Source organism: Euphorbia lathyris, chromosome 4 (genome assembly GCF_963576675.1).
Source record: "Euphorbia lathyris chromosome 4, ddEupLath1.1, whole genome shotgun sequence".
Classification (NCBI taxonomy): domain Eukaryota; kingdom Viridiplantae; phylum Streptophyta; class Magnoliopsida; order Malpighiales; family Euphorbiaceae; genus Euphorbia; species Euphorbia lathyris.
The window spans coordinates 24,463,715-24,484,273 of NC_088913.1; the positions used below are offsets into that span (position 1 = coordinate 24,463,715).

Sequence of the window (20,559 nt, forward strand, 5' to 3'; positions counted from 1 at the left end):
AAATTTAACGGTATGACAACTGAACTTTACATTCGGTAGTCACTCAAGTTTAACTAACTCCTCAAAATAATTGTTAACGACTTCAAAATGAAAATATTCAAGAATTAAAGTTGTTTAGAATGACATTTACCATGAAACCACATTTTTTATTTTCCAAAATCACATTTTTCGAGCTTTCTCTCCCTAAAAATTCACTCTCTCTTAACCAAACAACATCTAAATTAGCTCAAAATGAAAATTTTAACGAATTAAAATTATTTAGAATATCATTAACTCATCGAAGTTTTTATTTTGAGACCGTCAACCGTCATTTTGAGGCGTCAAGCGGCTTACAAAAATGTAAAGTTGAGTGACTATAGCATTAAGAATTTAACTTCAGTAGCCACAATATTAAAATGGGTGGAGTTTGTAATTTACCCTTAGAAATCCGGACTTTAATCTGGGATTTATTACATCTTCTAGATGCTAGCAGTATATTTTCTTCCATTCATGTATGCTTAATTTATACAGACAAATTCATTATCTGTAAATCCCTTAATTATGTGGATATATTCCCTCTTTCTTCTTTCTTCGCTCATCTCTTTCTCTTCTTCTTCTGCGCAACAGCTTTTGTGCCATGTGGAAGAGAGCTCATCCTTGTTACAGTTCAAGGATAGCATCGTTATTACAGACATGGATGACTGTCTTCCTTCTACCATAATTTCCTCCTGGAATCATGGAGCAAAGGGTAACGATTGTTGTTCATGGGATGGTGTCGAATGCGATCAGGACACAGGTCATGTGATTGGGCTTCATCTTTCAAGCAGTTGCCTTTATGGATCTATCAACTCTACCAACACCCTCTTTCGCCTTGTTCATCTTACAACTCTTAATCTTGCTTTCAATGATTTCAATTTTTCAGGGATTCCTACTGAGATTCGGAATTTTTCACGTTTGACATATTTAAACCTCTCATCTTCTGAATTTTCTGGCCAAATTCCATCGGAAATCTTGGAGCTTTCGGAGCTGGTCTTGCTTGATCTCTCAGACAACCCATTGAAGCTGCAAAAGCCTAGTCTAAAAGATGTGGGGGAGAAGTTGACCAATTTGGTTAAACTTAATCTAAATGGTGTCAACATTTCATCCACTGTACCACAAAGCTTCACCAATTTATCTTCTTTGTCAACTCTTGGTCTAAGAGACTGCAATTTGCAGGGAGAATTTCCCACTGGAATCTTCCAATTGGCTAACCCTGAGCTCACCGGAATTTTACCAGAATTTCAGTTCTACCGCCCGATTGAACTGCTGAGGCTTGAGAACACAAGCTTTTCTGGTCAGCTGCCAAAATCAATCGGTAACCTTAAATTGCTCAATAATTTTGTTGCGAAGGGATGCAATTTTTCAGGGCCATTACCACCTTCTATTGGTAGTCTTGACAGGCTGAAATTCTTGGACCTTTCTCGTAACAAATTCTCAGGGATCATACCTTCTTCCATAGCCAATCTCAATAAACTCATTTATCTGTCACTTTCTTGTTATAAATATGGGATCACAAACATAAAATAGGGACGTGATTAATTGTCCTTAAGAAAATATTAGCCCCCATTATCAATTGCTATTGGGTTTCTGACTAAGTTTCCTTTAGGATTTCCCTAACATAAAATTAATGATAGCAATTTCACTAATTTCCCTATGAACGTATTTGAATAATTAAAACAGTAAGTGAAAAGGTATGAATGATTGAAGATATTTATAGCCAAAAAACTGGTTGTCAAAATACAGATGTCTCTAGACATACGGATGTCTCTAGACATACAGATGTCTCTAGACAATACAGATGTCTCTTAGACAAAATAAAATACAGATTTCCTTCTTATTCTTTCCATGTGGAATTTCCACAACACCAATATTAAAGACTAATATCTAACATTTCTTTCAATAATTTTAGTCCTGGGACATTGTATTGGGTTGGGAACTTAACTGAACTCAACTATCTGATCTTGATGAAGACGAATTTATTTGGGGAAATCCCATCTTGGTTAGGTAATTTTACCCAACTAACGTCGATTGAACTTGGTTCTAATTCACTTAATGGTTCCATTCCAGAGTCTCTTTTTGGGATTCCAAATCTTCAAGTTCTTGTGCTATTTTCCAACCACTTGAGTGGGTCGTTGAATTCTGATTTGTTTCTTAAAAAAACAAGCCTTTCTGTTCTCCAATTATCGGATAACAATTTGTCTTTGATTTATAAGTATGATCCCAGTCTCAATGTTATTGACCTTCCCAAATTTGAAAACTTAGGGTTGAGTTCATGCAATTTAAGTGAGTTCCCATTTTTCTTGCGTGGACAGAACCAATTGGAGATTTTGGATCTCTCTCACAACAAAATTATAGGATATGTACCTCGTTGGATATCAGACTTGACTACTGATAACCTTAAGATTTTGAATTTGGATTCAAATTTGCTCACAGGTTTCGAGCAATCCTCCATTGTTCTTCCATGGACTAATTTGCTTGTCTTGAATCTTGTTGGAAATGTGCCTTAGTTTTTTTATTAACAGATAATGTTTTATTTAATTATTTGAATTCAGGAGAAGTTATTCAGTTATAGCTTATGTTTAGGAGCAGTTATGGAAGTCAGTTGTAACTGATGTCTGTATTTCTGTATAAATTTCCTGAAGTTCAATAGAAATATATGTTGGTTCCAAACTCTTAATATTAAATACTACAAATTGGTATCAGAGCATATTATCTTGAGGGATCTGTGAGAATGCAAGGAGATGCAGTATCTTTTAATCAGGTTGCTGCACTAGTTTTTTATGGCGAGAATTATCAAGCTTGGGCTATTAAAATGAAGGTTTATCTTGAAGCATTGGATCTTTGGGAGGCTGTAGAAGAAGATTATGAAGTTGCTCCGCTTCCACTAAATCCAACAATGGCACAGATAAAGAATCTTAAGGAGAGAAAGACAAGGAAGTCAAAAGCTAAAGCCTGTCTTTTTTCTTCTGTTTCCAACACCATATTTACTAGAATTATGAGTCTGGAATCAGCAAAAGAAATATGGGACTACATCAAGAAGGAGTACCAGGGAAATGAAAGAACCAAGAACATGCAGGTGCTCAATTTGATTAGAGAATTTGAGATGCTGAAGATGAGGGAGTCAGAAACAATTAAAGACTATTCTGACAAGTTGCTGGGCATTGTTAACAAAGTCAGGCTGCTTGGTAAGGAGTTCTCTGATAAGAGAATTGTCCAAAAAATCCTTGTTACTTTGCCTGAAAAATATGAGTCTAAGATTTCTTCTTTGGAGGAGTCTAAAGATCTGTCAAACATATCTTTGGCAGAATTAGTGAATGCTTTACAGGCTCAAGAGCAAAGGAGAATGATGGGAAAAGAAGAATTGGTAGAGGGTGCTTTCAAGGCTAAAACTGAAAGTTCAGGAGGCAGCAAAGACAAAAATTACAAGGAGAAGAAGAAGAACAAGTTCATCATTGACAACAAAAATGATGTGAGCACACCTTGCCCACATTGCAAGAAGATGAATCATATGGCAAAAAGATGATGGTGGCGGCCTGACATCATATGCAGAAAATGTGGTAATATGGGCCACATGGAAAAGGTTTGCAGATCACAACAAACTGAAGCCGCAAAAGTTACAGAAGAACAAGATGAAGAGCAACTCTTTGTGGCAACGTGTTTTGCAATTAACAATAGCTCCAGTGATGCGTGGTTGATAGATAGTGGTTGCACAAATCACATGACCAACGATCAAACTCTTTTCACAGAAATAGATAAAACTCTCATTTCTAAAGTCAAAATTGGAAATGGTGAGTTTATCTCAGTGAAAGGAAAAGGAACAGTGGCCATTGAAAGCTTAGCAGGTGTAAAACATATTACTGATGTTTTATACGTGCCTGACATTGATCAAAACTTGCTTAGTGTTGGACAGCTTGTTGAAAAAGGCTTCAAAGTTACTTTTGAAGACAAGTGGTGCTTCATCAAGGATACAAGGGGAAAAGATGTGTTTAAAGTGAAGATGAAAGCCAAAAGTTTTGCCTTGAATTTGATGGAGGATGAGCAAGCAACACCAGCAAGTCATGTTAGCAATGAAGATTTGTGGCACAAACGACTTGGGCATTTTCATCATGCTGGACTTTTATATACGCTGAAAAATAATTATGTGAAGGGTGTACCATTGTTAAAGAGCGAACCAGCAGATTGTGTGGCTTGTCAATACGGGAAGCAAGTTAGAAAATCATTTCCTCATTCCAGTTGGAGAGCATCACACAAACTTCATCTTGTTCACACTGATGTTGGAGGACCTCTAGCAACTCCATCCTTAAACGGTAGCAAATACTACATTGTCTTTATAGATGATTTTACCCGTTTTTGCTGGATTTATTTTCTCAAATCCAAAGCTGAGGTTGCTAATGTATTTTGGAAGTTTAAAGCTTGGGTGGAGAATCAAAGTAATTGCAGGTTGCGCACAATCAGATCAGACAATGGAAAGGAATTCACAAATAAAACTTTTGATAAGTTTTGTGAGGAAGCAGGAATTGAGCATCAACTTACAACACCTTACACACCACAACAGAACAGTGTAAGTGAGAGAAAGAATCGGAGTGTCATGGAGATGGCTAGATGCATGCTTCATGAAAAGGAATTGCCAAAAAGTCTTTGGGCGGAGGCAGCGAGTACTGCAGTTTTTCTACTAAACATGCTGCCCACTAGAGCTGTGCAAGGAAAAACACCATTTGAGGCTTGGTTTGGTTATAAACCATGCTTTCAAAATCTGAAAATTTTTGGTTGTCTCTCTTTTTCTTATGTGCCACAGGTGAAGCGAGACAAACTTGATAAGAAGGCAGAACCAGACATTTTTATTGGCTATAGCAGCACTTCAAAAGCTTACAGAATTTTCTAACCACAAAATGGGAAAATTATTGTGAGCCGAGATGTCAAGTTCATGGAAGATAAACAATGGAGTTGGGAGGAGTCACTTGAAAGGCAATCTCCAACAAATTTGCAGATTCTTGATGAAAAGATCGATGATGTTCCTGTTCGTGGCACAAGATCTCTATCTGATATCTATGAAAGAAGTAATGTTGTTGTTTTTGAACCTTCGGAATTTAAAGAAGCCGAGAAGGATGACAAATGGATAGAAGCTATGAAAGAGGAGCTTCGCATGATTGAGAAGAATGACACTTGGGAGCTAGTTGACTTGCCTCAAAATAGAAAGTAAATTGGAGTTAAATGGGTTTTTAGAACCAAACTCAATGCAGATGGTTCTGTCAATAAACACAAAGCGAGGCTAGTTGTTAAAAGGTACAGTCAAGTTTTTGGTGTGGATTTTTCAGAAACTTTCGCTCCTGTTGCACGCTTGGACACCATCAGAATGTTATTGGCATTGGCTGCACAAAATGGGTGGAAGCTTTACCAATTGGATGTTAAATCAGCCTTTCTAAATGGCTATCTTCGTGAAGAAATTTTTGTTGAGCAGCCAGAAGGTTTTGTAGTCAAAGGACAGGAGGAGAAAGTTTACAAATTAAAAAAGGCATTGTATGGCCTTAAGCAGGCTCCTAGAGCATGGTACAGCAGAATTGATGAGTATGTGCAGAGTCTTAGATTTGTTAAAAGTTCAAGTGAAGCCACCTTATATGTAAAAAAATCAGATGCTAACTTAATCATAGTGTCTATTTATGTGGATGATCTGCTTGTTACAGGAAACAATGAGGAGCTTGTGAATGAATTCAAAGCAGACATGTTCAAAGTTTTTGAGATGACAGATCTTGGTTTTCTTTCTTACTTTCTTGGTATGGAAGTGAAACAAGGTCATGATGAAGTCTTTATATGCCAAAGGAAGTTTGCAAAAGAAATTCTGAAGAAATTCCATATGGCGGATTGCAAAGAAATTTGCTCACTAATGAATCAAAAAGAGAAGTTAAGAAAAGAAGATGGAGCTGAGAAAGTAGATGAAGGACTATACAGGAGTTTGATTGGTTGCTTGATGTATCTCACAGCCACAAGACCAGACATAATGTTTGCAGTAAGTTTGTTGTCCAGGTTTATGCATTGTGCTAGTAAAATTCATTTTGTTGCTGCTAAGCGTATTTTGAGATATGTCAAAGGCACGACAGATTATGGTATTAAATATTCTTGCTGCAATAATTTCCAACTCCAAGGCAGTCATGATTTTCAGCTCCGAGGATTTTCTGATAGTGATTGGGCTGGTTCAGTTGATGATATGAGAAGCACAACTGGTTTCTATTTCAGTTTTGGCTCAGGTGTTTTCTCTTGGAGTTCAAAAAAACAAAGTGTGGTTGCTCAAAGTACAGCAGAGGCCGAATTTATTGCAGCAAATACTACTGTGAATCAAGCAATTTGGATCAGAAAAATACTTGCAGATTTAGACATAAAGCAGTTTCAGCCAACAGAGATATTTGTAGACAATCAAGCAGCTATTGCAATCTCTAAAGATCCCATTTTCCATGGAAAAACAAAGCACTTCAATATCAAACTCTATCACTTGAGAGAAAAGCAGAAAGATGGTGAAGTCAAGCTGATTTATTGCAAAACAGAGGAGCAGATTGCAGATGTGCTGACCAAAGCTCTTCTAAAAGGAAGATTTGAATATTTGAGAAACAAGTTGGGTGTTTGTAAATACTAAGGCAAGGAGGAGTTTGTTGGAAATGTGCCTTAGTTTTTTTATTAACAGATAATGTTTTATTTAATTATTTGAATTCAGGAGAAGTTATTTAGTTATAGCTTATGTTTAGGAGCAGTTATGGAAGTCAGTTGTAACTGATGTCTGTATTTCGGTATAAATTTCCTGAAGTTCAATAGAAATATATGTTGGTTCCAAACTCTTAATATTAAATACTACAAATCTCACAGCCAACAAGTTCCAAGGATCCCTTCCAATTCCCATGCCTTCCATCTTCGTCTACATAGCATCAAACAACAATTTCAGTCGAGAAATCCCAGAAGCATTTTGAAACTTGACTTCTATTTTGACTCTTGATTTATCAAATAACAAGTTGAGTGGCACACTTCCACAATGCTTCGGATCATTGGCTAATTTTGTTTCAGCTCTGGATTTACGAAGCAACAACTTATCCGGAGAAATTCCTGACGGATTTGTGAGTGATTGTGCACTGAGAATGATGGATTTGAGTGGAAACGAACTAGAGGGGACGATACCAAGGTCATTAGCCAGCTGTTCCAAGCTAGAGTCACTCCATCTGGGAGAAAATCAGATGACTGATTTCTTCCCTCATTGGTTAGGTGTTCTTCTAGAGCTAAAAGTACTGATTCTAAGATCTAATGGCTTATTTGGTGAAATGGGGAAACAACAAACCATCTTTCAGTTTCCAAAGTTGCAGATTCTTGATCTTTCTTACAATGATTTGACAGGGAAGTTGCCATCAGAGTACTTCAACAATTGGATTGCCATGAAAAGTGACGATCATAACACTACCTTGAAGTATATGCAAGCTGATATAAGTTTCCAAGCACTTGGCCTTTCATGGTCGAACCATTTTAGCTATGCCATAACAATAATAAACAAAGGAAGCCGGTTATCATACGAGAGAATCCATGAGATATTTACAGCAATTAAATTGTCAGGAAACATGTTTGAAGGAGAAATTCCGGAAGTGATTGGAAGCCTTACAAAACTTCAATTACTTAATGTTTCCAACAACATTCTCACCGGTCATATTCCTTGGTCCTTGGGGAATTTGAGAAATCTCGAAGCTTTGGATCTTTCGCTAAATAAACTGTCAGGAGAAATCCCTATTCAACTCGGGCAGCTTAACTTCCTTTCGTCCTTCAATGTCTCCAACAATAACCTCACGGGACTAATACCAAAGGGAAACCAATTCAACACGTTTGAAAATGATTCATTTTCAGGGAATTCAGGGCTTTGTGGAAATCCTTTATCAAAAAGATGTGAATCTAGACTATTACAACCTGAAAACACAAATGAAGATTCTGATAATGAATTTGAATTTGGTTGGAAGGCTGCGATTATAGGATATGCTTCTGGATTTGTGATAGGTGTAGTTATTGGGTGCAGAATCAACACTAATAATTAAAACCGTCAAGTTGACGTGTGGAAAATTGGCATATTGAATTTATGATAGCAGTTCGTATAATAATTTTTACCGTTCTAGTTTGTTTTAGATGACATATGTCTTAATCAATTATATCAATATATTTATTTTCAGATGACAGATTCGTTTATTTTAATGTCTTTTTTATTGTTGTTTAGATTACATTTTTTAAAAATAAAATGTCACTTTTTACATTCTTCTTCGTATGAATTTCTGGTTTTTACCTGATTAATGAAACATACTCAAAATGAACATGAAATTCTGTATATCAATGGTTTTAATTTTATTGGAGCCCAATGCTCATAATCTGTTTACATTTATACACATAAATTTATGAATTAAAATTAAAAAATTAACCAATACATATCCAAATTCTCAAACAAATCGATCTTGATGTATCTCCATATCTTGGAGTCATTATTAGGCCTATAATCCCAAAGTCTTGATATCTGCAAAACCTAAAACAGATCATTAATACACTAGCATCATTACACAAAACCCTAAACGCACTAAGGACCCTTCCCCTTTCACGACCTTTCACTTAGCCATTATCATATCAGTATAAATAATAAACATTTCAATAATTCAGTATCCATACATTCAACCCAGAACTTACATTGTATAATTTCTCCCCTTGCGAGTGTTCAGGAACAGGTAATTTCTGACATGGAGAAATTGTACATGGAGAACCCAGGGTGGCTTCTAGCCATCGATGGTTTGTCAATCCATATTTTCTTCTTTAACTCTTCCTGATTTCTTCTTTCTACTTGTAATTATTCTTCTTATCTCAGATGATAACAGGTCATCTGGATGATAACTTTTTAAAATGGATGTTCAGAATAAAAGGCCCTCAATACACCCCATATGAAAGGGGTGTATTTGAAATCAAAATCAGCTACCCTTTGGAGTTCCCAAACATACCTTCAACAGTAATATTAACTTATCTCATTAAGATATATGGACCTACATAACATTGTATACACATACACTAATCAATATCTCCTCTTATTCTCAGTTTCGCTTCTAGAATAAGATTTATCATCTTAACGTTGCTCCTCAAGGGATGATTTATCTTCCCCGTCTCCTTGCTCTCCCTCTCTATCCCACTGCCACAGTATATGTAGGAAATATAAAAGGGTTACATAAAAAACCGATTGGAAATTAAGAACAGAAATTGAATTGTGCCGTGGCGGATGCCACTGCCTTGAAAGCGATTTCGACAGACCGAGGTGCAATCTGTAATTCAGATCGCTCCCCAAGGTTAACACAGAAGCCTTCGAACTTGTGCACTCAAAGTCGAAGATGATGGAACAGCAAGAGTGTATTTTAATTGTCCAGAAAGTTTGACCGAAGAGATTAAGAGTAAAAACTATGTTTTCAAAACTGGAAACTTATTGTATTTATAGGCTTCAGAAATAAGAACGTTTGAACGTTCATATACACGTTAGAACGTGGGGTAAGACCAGGAGAAAAATAAGGTTCTGATTTTGACTAATTAAAATGTTGAAGAAAAATTCAAGGGTTAATACACATATTTGCCCTCGTATTTCTCAGAAAAACACATTTTCTCCTGTATCAAATAAACCCACTAAAATCTCCTTGTACTTGTCACGACCCTACAGATATACCCCACACTAACGGAATGCTGATTTGGCGCAAACGTCGTTCCACGTGTAACGACACGTCATGCCATGTGGCTTTTTAAAAAATTTAAATAATTAAAAATATATCCTACATGGCAATTTAAAAATATAAAGGGCAGAATTTACGCCATCTTCTCAGAACAATCGAGATTTGGGGTTATTTTAGGGTTCTTGCTATCGGGAAGAAATCGTGGAAGTTCAGTAGGTTGGTTGAAAGAGAAAGGGTTAGGGCATAATTTCTTACTCTGCGTTCTTTATACCTGAAGATGATGAGTGAAAGTTCGGTCAGTTCGTTCAAATCGCTGCACCATAGAAGGAAGGAAGATACGTATGATGGTCCCCCAAGATTCTGCTACTGTGAATTGAAGGCACCTAGATGGACGAGTTGGAGAAAAGAGAACCCAGGAAGGAGATTTTATGCTTGCCCAAAATTTAAGGTATGTTTGTAAAAGTTATCAATTTAGGGATAACAGAAACAGATTATTAGGGTTTTGTGAAATATATGATTGGTTGAGTATATTTTGAGATTATAGATTGAAATTGTGGGATTTTTGTTTGAAATTGAAATTGTGGGATTGTTAGTTGAAACTAAAATTCTAGGGTTCTTGGTTGAAAATGTGGGATTACTGGAATCAATTGAAATAGAAATTGTGGGATTGTTTTTTGAAATTGAAATTGTGGGGTTATTGTTGAAATTGTGGGGTTATTTGGTTGAAAATGTTAAAAATGTGGGATTTTTAGTTGCAACTGAAATTCTAGGGTTTTTGGTTGAAAATGTGGGATTACTGGAATCAATTGAAATAGAAATTGTGGGATTATTTTTTGAAATTGAAATTGTGGAGTTATTGTTGAAATTGTGGGGTTACTGGATCAAGTTCTATGTTGTATTGCTTGAGATGCTTTAGATGCTTGAAATTGTGGGATTATTGTATTCTTGAGATGCTTAGTTATTACTGATTGGTTCAAACTCAACTGTAATAATGGGGTTAACTGTACAGGACAAAGGGTGTGGTTATTTTGACTGGCACGACGAGAAGTTGCCGTTTAGAGCAAAGGTCGTGATTGATGAGCTCCGTGAACAAATCAAGCACCTGAAGGATGAAAACCACATGCTCAGGACAGATGGAGAATACTCGTCCAAAGACGATTCATTATACTGGCAGAATCTTATCCAAACTCAACTGGATAGGAATCATGAATTGGCTACGGGGTTAAAAGGTGCGAACAGAAGGAAGAACATGCTAATTATATTGGTGATCATCACTTGGCATTTGCTCGTGTACATGCTATTCAAATGAAGTCACTAGGAGTAAGACTTAGATTATTTTATATGGGATTGTAGTTTCGTGGAAGCTTGGTTACGTATTTTGGTATTTTGTAATCCCATTGGGTTAGTATGTGAATTTAAATTAGGACTAAGTTATTTTGTATGGGATTGTAGTTTCATAGCAGCTTGGATACGTATATTGGCATTTTGTAATCCCTCGTACTTATGTAAGGCATTTTGTAATCCCTCGTACTTATGTAATGAACTAGTGTCCTTGAGACATATAATTTACAAAATTAGATATATGAGTAAATATTGCTTTCAACCAAATTTCTTATAGTTTGCACGATTGGGACTTAATAGATATATTTTGTACGATTGTTATGTTATGCAAGAATGGGATTAAATGAGATTTTATGGAGGTAAAGGAGGGAATTTAGACCTCAATTTCATGGAGGTTCTGTATCAATTTCAATAGAAGTATCAGGTTTGTGCTTTGCTATGCTTGTTGTTGCGAAAAATAGATAAATGTTACTCATCAGATATTGCTTCAAAATCTTGACCAAAATCCGAAAGTTGAACATAACATTTCATTAAAATAGTACTTAATATAGGTCACATTTTCGTTTGACCATATATTCACAAAGTAGCCAAAAAAGTCACATTTTCGTGTGACCAAATATTCACAAGGTAGCAAAATATAGTCACATTGTGATTTCGTGTGACCAAATATTCACAAAGTAACAAAAAAAGTCACATTTTCGTGTGACCAAATATTCACAAAGTAGCAAAAAAAGAGTCACATTGTGATTTCGTGTGACCAAATATTCACAAAGTAGCAAAAAAAGGCTATTGCTTCCCATACAACTTTACTTCTTCTTCTGTTGCTTCCCGATCCTCTTTTCCCTTTCCGCCTGTAATGCGTTTCCTGTAATTGCTTTTTTGCCCTTCCACTTAAGTCCTTGGCCTTTAAACGGCAGATCTGTTGGCGTGATATCCTCTCCCCTAAATGGTATCCTTCTCGAACCAGTACACTCTCTCGCCACACAACGCCTAGACTGTCTTAGTTCGTGTTCTGAGGGTATTGGAAATATCACCTCAGGATCAGCCTCATCCAATATATTTTCTAGGCCAACTTCAGGTGTACCAATTTCTTCCGCCCCTGTTGCACCGTCTACTGGATCAGAGGCATTCATGTGTGCCTGCAAACAGAAATCTGATTAATGTAATTGGGTCCTAATATTACAACTAAAAAGAAGAAAACGTCTGTAAGATAGTAAAAATAGCCTAAGATCATTAGTTCATTAGTGAAGATAAATTGCCTGTCCTATACAAATGGATGGATGGATAAGATGCAAGAAATAGATATAGTCAAAGAACAGATAAATTTCTTTCTTTAATGGCTGCTCTGCTCGCATGCAAATAGAGTACTCGATCTCATTCAACTTTAGTCTATATCATATAAAAACAAATTTTACTTAATTTGAGTTATTACATGGTCAGTTTTTGTTACTCATTTTCCAGAGATAAACAGCTCGCATAATGTGCTTCCACAATAATCAACAGGTATTAATATTCATCATGCTAAATATAGCTACAGCATACACAATTCGTCCTATGAGCACAACAAAGGTTTAAGACCAAGTACAATTCAATAGATTTCATTTACCTTTCCTTTCCAAGTATTATGCCGTTGTCGTATGGCATCGTAGAAGCGGTGTCTAAGGTCTTCATACTGTTGATCCGCATTCAACACACTTGAGTGTCTTGTTGCACCGGATGGGTTGGCTGAATCAGTTGGCGCACTGGATAGGTTCGCTGTGTCAGTTGCCGCATTGGGAGGAGGGGTTACAGCAGTTGCTACATTTGGAGTTCTCGTACTCTCACTCGGTCCACTGGTCGTAGTTGCATCAGGAGGTGCCTACAAAGAAGGAAGAACATTCAGCATTCCAACTCAAACAAATGATAAATGAAATGTAAATCTGCAATATTACTAACTGACCCCTGTGTATTTAAGCCTGTTATGCCCATATAACCCACATTTACTACACGTTTTTTGTGTCCACTCCTTGACATCTTCTGCGTCTGGCTTTGTCTATCGGGTTCTGTAGATTCTCTAATCCTTCTCTTCTTGGGCCTGCCTGGCATTCTCACGATTGGGGGTGGTAGTATTGGCTCGAATTGATCAACATTCCAAAAGTTCTTCCCCCTCACTGGTTGAAGCTTGTAACTGTATGTTTTTCTGAAGGTTGAAATGTGATAAAACATAGAGATTTCCTTTAAGGGATCCATCCTTTTATGCCTTAATGCACATATTGCATGAGGGCATGGGATGCCAGACAGCTCCCACTCCCTACATGTGCATACCTTTTTATCCAACATCACTGCATGCTGATCATGTCCTTCACTAACCTCGTAGCCATCATCCCCATTCCACTCCACTCTACACATCTGAGCTATTTCACTGTTTAAGTTGTACACCTTCATGCATTTTGGACTCCATTCTTTCTTCCACTTAGAAGCTTCTTTATCACAGTCCTTTAGTTTTCCCATCACCTCAAGCCTAACTCCATCAAGTAGTCTATAGATAGACTTCTCTCTTGGTATCTTGATCCAAGCATTGAAGCTCTCAACATGGTTGTTTGTGACGATCATGTCCTTACTCCTACCACTAAAGTATGCCCTGCACCATCGCTGTGGGGGATAACTAACCAGATGTTCAGCTGCCTCCTTTGCAATGGACCTTAAAGTATTTAGGTTGTCTGTGAATTCTTCAGGGTAAGTACTCCAACTGCAAGCCCAAAACCACTTACTCAGCTCACCACTCCCCCATCTCTTACTCCAGTTGGCATGTATGTGCCTAGCACACCATCTGTGCTCAGCATCTGGCAATAATTTAGCTACAGCAGGCAACAATCCCTGCATTCAATAATAAAATAGATTCATTAATATCTTCGCACATCAGCAGGTGTAAACCAAAAAATGAAATTGGAACCACATATTTACCTTCTGCATATCAGAAATTAAAGACAAGTTTTCCCCTTTTCCAAGCTCCAGTTGTAGTATGAGATGTTGAATGAACCATTCCCAGCTGCCACCAGTCTCTCTATCCACAACAGCCCAAGCAATTGGGTAAAAATGGTCATCTGCATCCCTTCCACATGCTACCAGAAGTACCCCTTTACAAATACCCTTCAAGAAACACCCATCTAACCCAATGATAGGCCTACACCCTGCTTTCCACCCCTTTTTCAAAGCATCAAAACACACAAAAATCCTCCAAAACACTCTCCTACCATGTCTCAAAGCTTCCCTATTCAGGTCTACTTTCAAATGTGACCCTCGGTTTGTTGTCATACATTCACTTGCATAGGCTTCTAAAGACGCATATTCCTGCTTATAGCTACTATCTAGCTGCTCCAGTATCAACTGCCTAGCCCTTACACACTTAGCCTCAGACACATCAACTTTGAACATGCTTTTGGCATCCCTCCTCATGTCACCAGAACTATATGATGGTCTATCCAACACTCTATCCATATATTTGGTAGCTAGCCACTTCACTGTCGCTCTCTTATTTGCAAAAACCTTATTACACTCATGCACATGGTTTACAGTCTTTACACTCATTGTCGGACCCCCATGATCTCGACTAACAAACAAATGAAATGGACAATCAAAACAACGTACTCTAATTCGACCTTTATCACTCTTCATTACCCTAATATCATAGCCCCCTGTGACTGCATAATCATTTATTGCATGCTTTGCCTCTTCTATGCCTCTAAAAGTCATGCCTATCCTAAAATATGGCGTCTCTTTATGTAAATTATACCTATCCCTTCTCCTAGTCTCTTCAAGTTCCTCTTCATCAGTATATGACTCACTTTCTACATCATCATCAGCCTCATTGCCCTCATAATCTTCATCATCACTATCATCATCACCTTCTACTTCATCATCACCTTCTTCATCTACAGCCCCTACATTGCCCCCTCCACTATCTACATTACCAGCCCCTACATTGCCCCCTGCAGTTTCTTCATTTCCTCCAACTTCTTTCTCTACATTACCTTCTACTTCTACTTCTTCCACCACATTACCTACAACCTCTTCCTCTACATTTCCTTCTAATTCTACTTCTTCCACCACATTACCTCCAACTTCTTCCTCTACATTTCTTTCTAATTCTACTTCTTCCACCACATTACCTTCTACTTCTTCATCTACATTTCCTTCTAATCCTACATTTCTGTCATCTACATTCAGTTCCACACCAGCCCCTACATTACCTTCTAATGCATCCTCTACATTTCCTACATCCATCTGGTCCATAATAACATCTCTTGCTTCTACTTCTTCCACTACATTACATTCTACTTCTTCCCCCATATTTCCTACTACATCAGCCCCTACATTAACATCAACTTCTTCATCTCCATTTCCTAAATCCATATGATCCATAACAACATCCCCTTCTTCTACATCTGCCTCTACAGTTACTTCCACATCAGCCCCTACATTAGCATCTTCCTTCCCTACATTTCCTACACCTTTTGCCCCCTCAACATCAACACTGTCATTCACACCATCCATCTCAACAGAAGGAAGAGCTAGTATATCAGAAACAAGAATAGGCTCATCAACCGTATGAGATGCATATATGTGAATGACATTTTTTTTACGAGTAATGAGTGATAAAAGCCTCCTAATGCTATCATCCCCATCCAATACAAACAACCTACCAGACTTCAACGATCTACCGGGTTCTAGACATAGTAATTCACTCACATTATGGAACTTCAAATCATCATGGTATAAAGCCTTAAGATCAAATATATTGAGAAAGTCAATATCAAAATTTTCTTTGATTGCAAAACTCCCGTTAATATAACCTATATGTGGGTCATTGGTCCAACTACCCCCATAATGCAAATAAATCATCACCATCACCATTTTCAAACTCTGCAAACAACACAATATGCTCAAGCTCAGCAACCAGACATAACCAACAACCATAAGCAGAATTATAACCAACCAGAGATAAGCAACAAGCATAAGCTACGATCATAAGCAATTATAGGAATTGAAGACAAGTTTTCATAGCAATTACATATGCAACAATCAAAAGCATACCAAATATGAAATTTACCAAATTACTTTGTTTGTTGACAGCAATGGTAAGAATATAAACACTCAAATCAAATAAGTATAAACATTTAATTAACATTTAATCAAATGAAATTTTGCAAGTAACATTTAATTAACATTTAAGTAAGTCAGGAACTTTTAATTAACATTTAAGTAAGTCAGGAACTTTTAATTAACATTTAAGCAACTCAGGAACATGGTGTTATAAGCAAATAGAGAATTGAGAACTTACATGGATGAAATATTATGTTTATAAATCCAGGACCATTTAGATGCTTTAGGTCAAATTGTTGCACTGCTTCCTCTTCCAATTCTTCAGCAGCAGCACCACCAATTATCAGCTTTTTTACCATTTCCAAAGCGACATCTACATTTCAAATGCTGACAACTTATTAACAAGCAATTTTTTATATAAGAACAGATAAAACATGAATTAACAGCAAGCTAATCATGTTAATCAAGAACAATAACATACAACTAAATAAAGCTCAAGCTAATAAGAACAATAACATACAGATAAATCAAGCTGATTAATCATAAAACTAAATCAAGCTAATAAGGAAAAATAACATAAAGCTAAATCAAGCTAATTAAGCATAAGCTATCAAGAACAATATCAATATCAGAAAACTAAAATCAAGCTAATCAGGCATAAAACACTACTAATAACATAAAACTAAATCAAGATAATCAACCCAAACATCAACTTCAATTAACAATACCATAAAACTAAATCTAACATTAACAATTAAGAAAAAAAATCAAATAAGGAAACGAGACGATTTGGGATTTAGAAAGGGTTTGGGGAATTTTAAATTGAACTCGGTTCAGTGAGGGTTTAGGGATTTCTAAGGATCAGCTCTGTTGAGAGATTTGGGATTTAGAAAGGGTTTGGGTTTGTTAATGTCGAAATGTTGAAGATGGAGAAAGGACTGGGTATCGTCCGTATGTATCGATCAATTTTAGAAATCTAAACTCAAATCTACTTCTCAAACTTCCTCCCATGAACCAGTTCGGGTAAAATAAAATAGATTTCACAGCGAAAATCGTAGATAGGAAGAGGAACTTTAAGACTCACCTTAAATATGCAAAAATCGTATTCTCGAAATCGATCCAATGTTCACTCCACTGCAGAGTAACTATTCACTCTCCATTGCGTCGAATAAATCAGAAGAAGATAGGGTTTCGCACTTGTTTTTTTTTTTTGTCAATCCAGGAGAAGAAGAATCGCTGCGATAGAGAGAGATGAGGAGTCGAAAGGTTCTTTTCGTTCTCTTGGGAAGTCGAAATGCAGAGAGAGAGTCGAAAGAAAGAGAGAGAGTCTTTCTAAATTCTGCCCTTTATATTTTTAAATTGCCATGTAGGATATATTTTTAATTATTTAAATTTTTTAAAAAGCCACGTGGCATGACGTGTCGTTACACGTGGAACGGCGTTTGCGCCAAATCAGCATTCCGTTAGTGTGGGGTATATCTGTAGGGTCGTGACAAGTACAAGGAGATTTTAGTGGGTTTATTTGATACAGGGGCAAATGTGTTTTTCCGAGAAAACACGAGGGCAAATATGTGTATTAACCCAAAATTCAAAGAAGTTAAACCGGATAAAAATAAAAATAAAATTCGGGCCCAGTCCCGTTGGGACAAGCAGGCATCGCGCGAACGAACGAGCGAGCGCGCGCGTATGGTATATTTGATAAAAACCACTTAACACAATTTAAAGGCTTCTAAAGCACAATGCTATATATACCCACTCAAACCTTTGTAAGTTTCCTATGTGGGATTGTAAAAGTATCTTTGAAAGCGAAGTCCCTAAGGACAAATATACCCCTCACTTCAAAGCCATGTTATTCAACAGCAAAGCCATTTATTCTAACAATCCCCCACAAATGGCTTTATAAAAAACATTTAAAATAGTATAAAGAAAATAATTTTCTGGGCAAATAAAAGGAGTAGGATAAGGTTATGAAAAACTTAAGTATCAATGTCTTTCGATTGAATTGATACGCAGTGAGATGAGGCAACAGAGTGACGTTTTAGAAGTGAATTGCTCTTGAACTTCTAAAACTTCACCCGAGACCCCCACAACACGTAAATAACCTTAAAAACTTTTGTTGTTCCGCGATAAAACATTACAACGCTTTTGAAGGCCATGCGTATACCTTGGGTCTCATGAGTGCTCTAGAAAGACTGCCTAAGTCTTTCATAAAAGGCGACCCACCTCCACACTCAAATAGGTGATCTCAAAATGGGAAAATTAAGAGTTTCTCGTAACTCAACCTTCAAAACACATCCATCAAGTCCATGATCATGAACCACCACTTAATGGGGCTATGGATTACACACGCACTATTATTTGCCATAGGAATGGGAGAAGTATAGTGCATAGCAAGGACAATATGGCTTCGTTTGACCACGAATGGTGTCCACCATATTTCCTTTACTCAAAAGGCTTTAGTCCCATTCCCCTCGACGATTCAAGTACAACTCTTCTAGATAATCCTTTGTTAAAAGGATCTGGTAGATTCTTTTCCGACCTCACATAGTCTAAGGCAATTACCCCATTCTTCAAGGGTTGTTTCAAAATTCCATGTCTATTGTGAATAGGTATTCTCTTTCCATTGTAGACAATATTCTTTGCAGTACCGATAGCTGCCTGTGAATCACAATGCATTGAAATGTGTGCAGAAGAATTCCCCCACAACGGAATATGTGCTACTAGAGCCCTCAACCATTGTGCTTCTTGACTAGCCAGTTCAAGAGCTATAAATTCAGATTCCATGGTTGATCGAGCAATATAGGTTTGCTTAGATGATTTCCAAGACACTGCACCACCACCTAGAACAAAAACATAGCCACTGGTGGAACTCACCTTATCATTGTTACATACCCAATTTGCATCAGTATATCCTTCTAACAAAGCAGGAAATTTAGTAAAGTGCAAACAATAATTCATGGTACCCCTTAAATATTTCAATAAGCGATAAAGTGCACTCCAGTGTTCATTATTTGGACAGTGAGTATATCTACTCAATCTACTAACAGCATAGGCTATGTCTGGTCTAGTATGGTTCATTAGGAACATTACACTGCCTATGATCTTAGCATATTCCTCTTGGGGGACACTATTTCCTCCCTTATTACTTGTTAAATTTACACTAGGATCATAAGGAGTTCTAGCTGGAACAACATCAAAACTGTTAAAGTTTTTCAACAGTTTTTCAACATAATGTGACTGTCCTAATGAGAACCCATTTTCTGTCTTAGTAATTTTGATGCCAAGAATTACCTCCGCTTCTCCCATGTCTTTCATGTCAAAGTGAGAAGATATAAAGGATTTTATGTTATTAACCATATCCAAGCTTGTCCCTAAGATAAGCATGTCATCTACATATAGGCATATAATCACATAATCCGAATCACAAGACTTAAAATAGACACATGTATTCGATCCATTAACCACATACCCATTGGAAAGTAAAACACTGTTAAATTTTTCATACCATTGCTTGGGTGCTTGTTTCAACCCATAGAGTGACTTTCTCAATTTGCACACTTTATCCTCGTGTCCAGGTATGACTTGTCCTTCTGGTTGGTGTACATAGATCTCATCTTCTAAATCCCCATTTAGAAATACCGTCTTTACATCCATTTGATGTATCACCAGGTTATGAATTGCTGCAACTGCAATCAGAACTCTAATAGTAGAGATTTTAGTAATAGGAAAATAAGTATCAAAATAGTCAATTCCTTTCTTTTGACTATAACCCACTACAACTAATCTAGCCTTAAATTTTTCAATGGATCCGTCAGGCCTCAATTTTCGTTTAAATATTCATTTACACCTTATAGGTCTAGAGCCTTTTGGCAGATCAACTAATTCCTATGTATGGTTGGACATAATGGAATCTATTTCACTCTTAATAGCTTCTTTCCAAAAATCAGCATTTATAGAAGTAACAGCTTCTTTATATGTTTTGGGTCTTCTTCTATTAGATAGGCCGACATAATCTCATCAGTAATGTTATCTGGATTTTCTAATAGAAAGGCTGAAATGAAATCTGGTCCAAAGCTATTTTTTATTCTTCTTCTTTTGCTTCTCCTAGGTTCAAAAGCAACATCATTTTCATTCTTATCCTGAGGTAGAGATGAAGCAGACACAATTGGAGTAGGAATAGGTAATGGAGTAGAAGCATACTGTTTGAGGCATAACCAATGAAAACACAATCAAAGGTCTTAGGTCCTATGTTTGACTTTCTAAAGGATGGAAATGCAACTTTAGCAAGACAACCCTAAACTCTCAAAAATTCAAATTGGGTGCAAACCCCTTCCACAGTTCATAAGGAGTTTTATCTAATTTTTTTTATGAGGAACCCTATTCAGAATATAACATGCAGATAAGACAGCTTCCC

General features: G+C 36.9%; 1 protein-coding gene, 1 long non-coding RNA gene and 1 pseudogene across 2 annotated transcripts; 1 reads left to right on the forward strand and 2 right to left on the reverse strand.

Annotated features, from left to right (window-relative positions):
* Window positions 1–672: 672 nt before the first annotated feature.
* On the forward strand, window positions 673–8,072 carry LOC136227100 (receptor-like protein 6; annotated as a pseudogene).
* A 4,730-nt stretch (window positions 8,073–12,802) lies between these two features.
* Window positions 12,803–15,596, reverse strand: LOC136227101 (uncharacterized). The gene is made up of 3 exons (XM_066015810.1): window positions 14,007–15,596; window positions 13,003–13,919; window positions 12,803–12,921 (listed from the first exon to the last, which is right to left on the reverse strand). The coding sequence occupies exons 1-3, from the start codon at window positions 15,594–15,596 to the stop codon at window positions 12,861–12,863; spliced, it is 2,568 nt and encodes an 855-aa protein (XP_065871882.1). The 3' UTR covers window positions 12,803–12,860.
* A 315-nt stretch (window positions 15,597–15,911) lies between these two features.
* Window positions 15,912–17,445, reverse strand: LOC136227281 (uncharacterized). Its single transcript, XR_010687986.1, has 3 exons — window positions 17,230–17,445; window positions 16,384–16,532; window positions 15,912–15,965 (listed from the first exon to the last, which is right to left on the reverse strand). It is a non-coding gene; the product is annotated as an uncharacterized lncRNA (long non-coding RNA).
* Window positions 17,446–20,559: the final 3,114 nt, after the last annotated feature.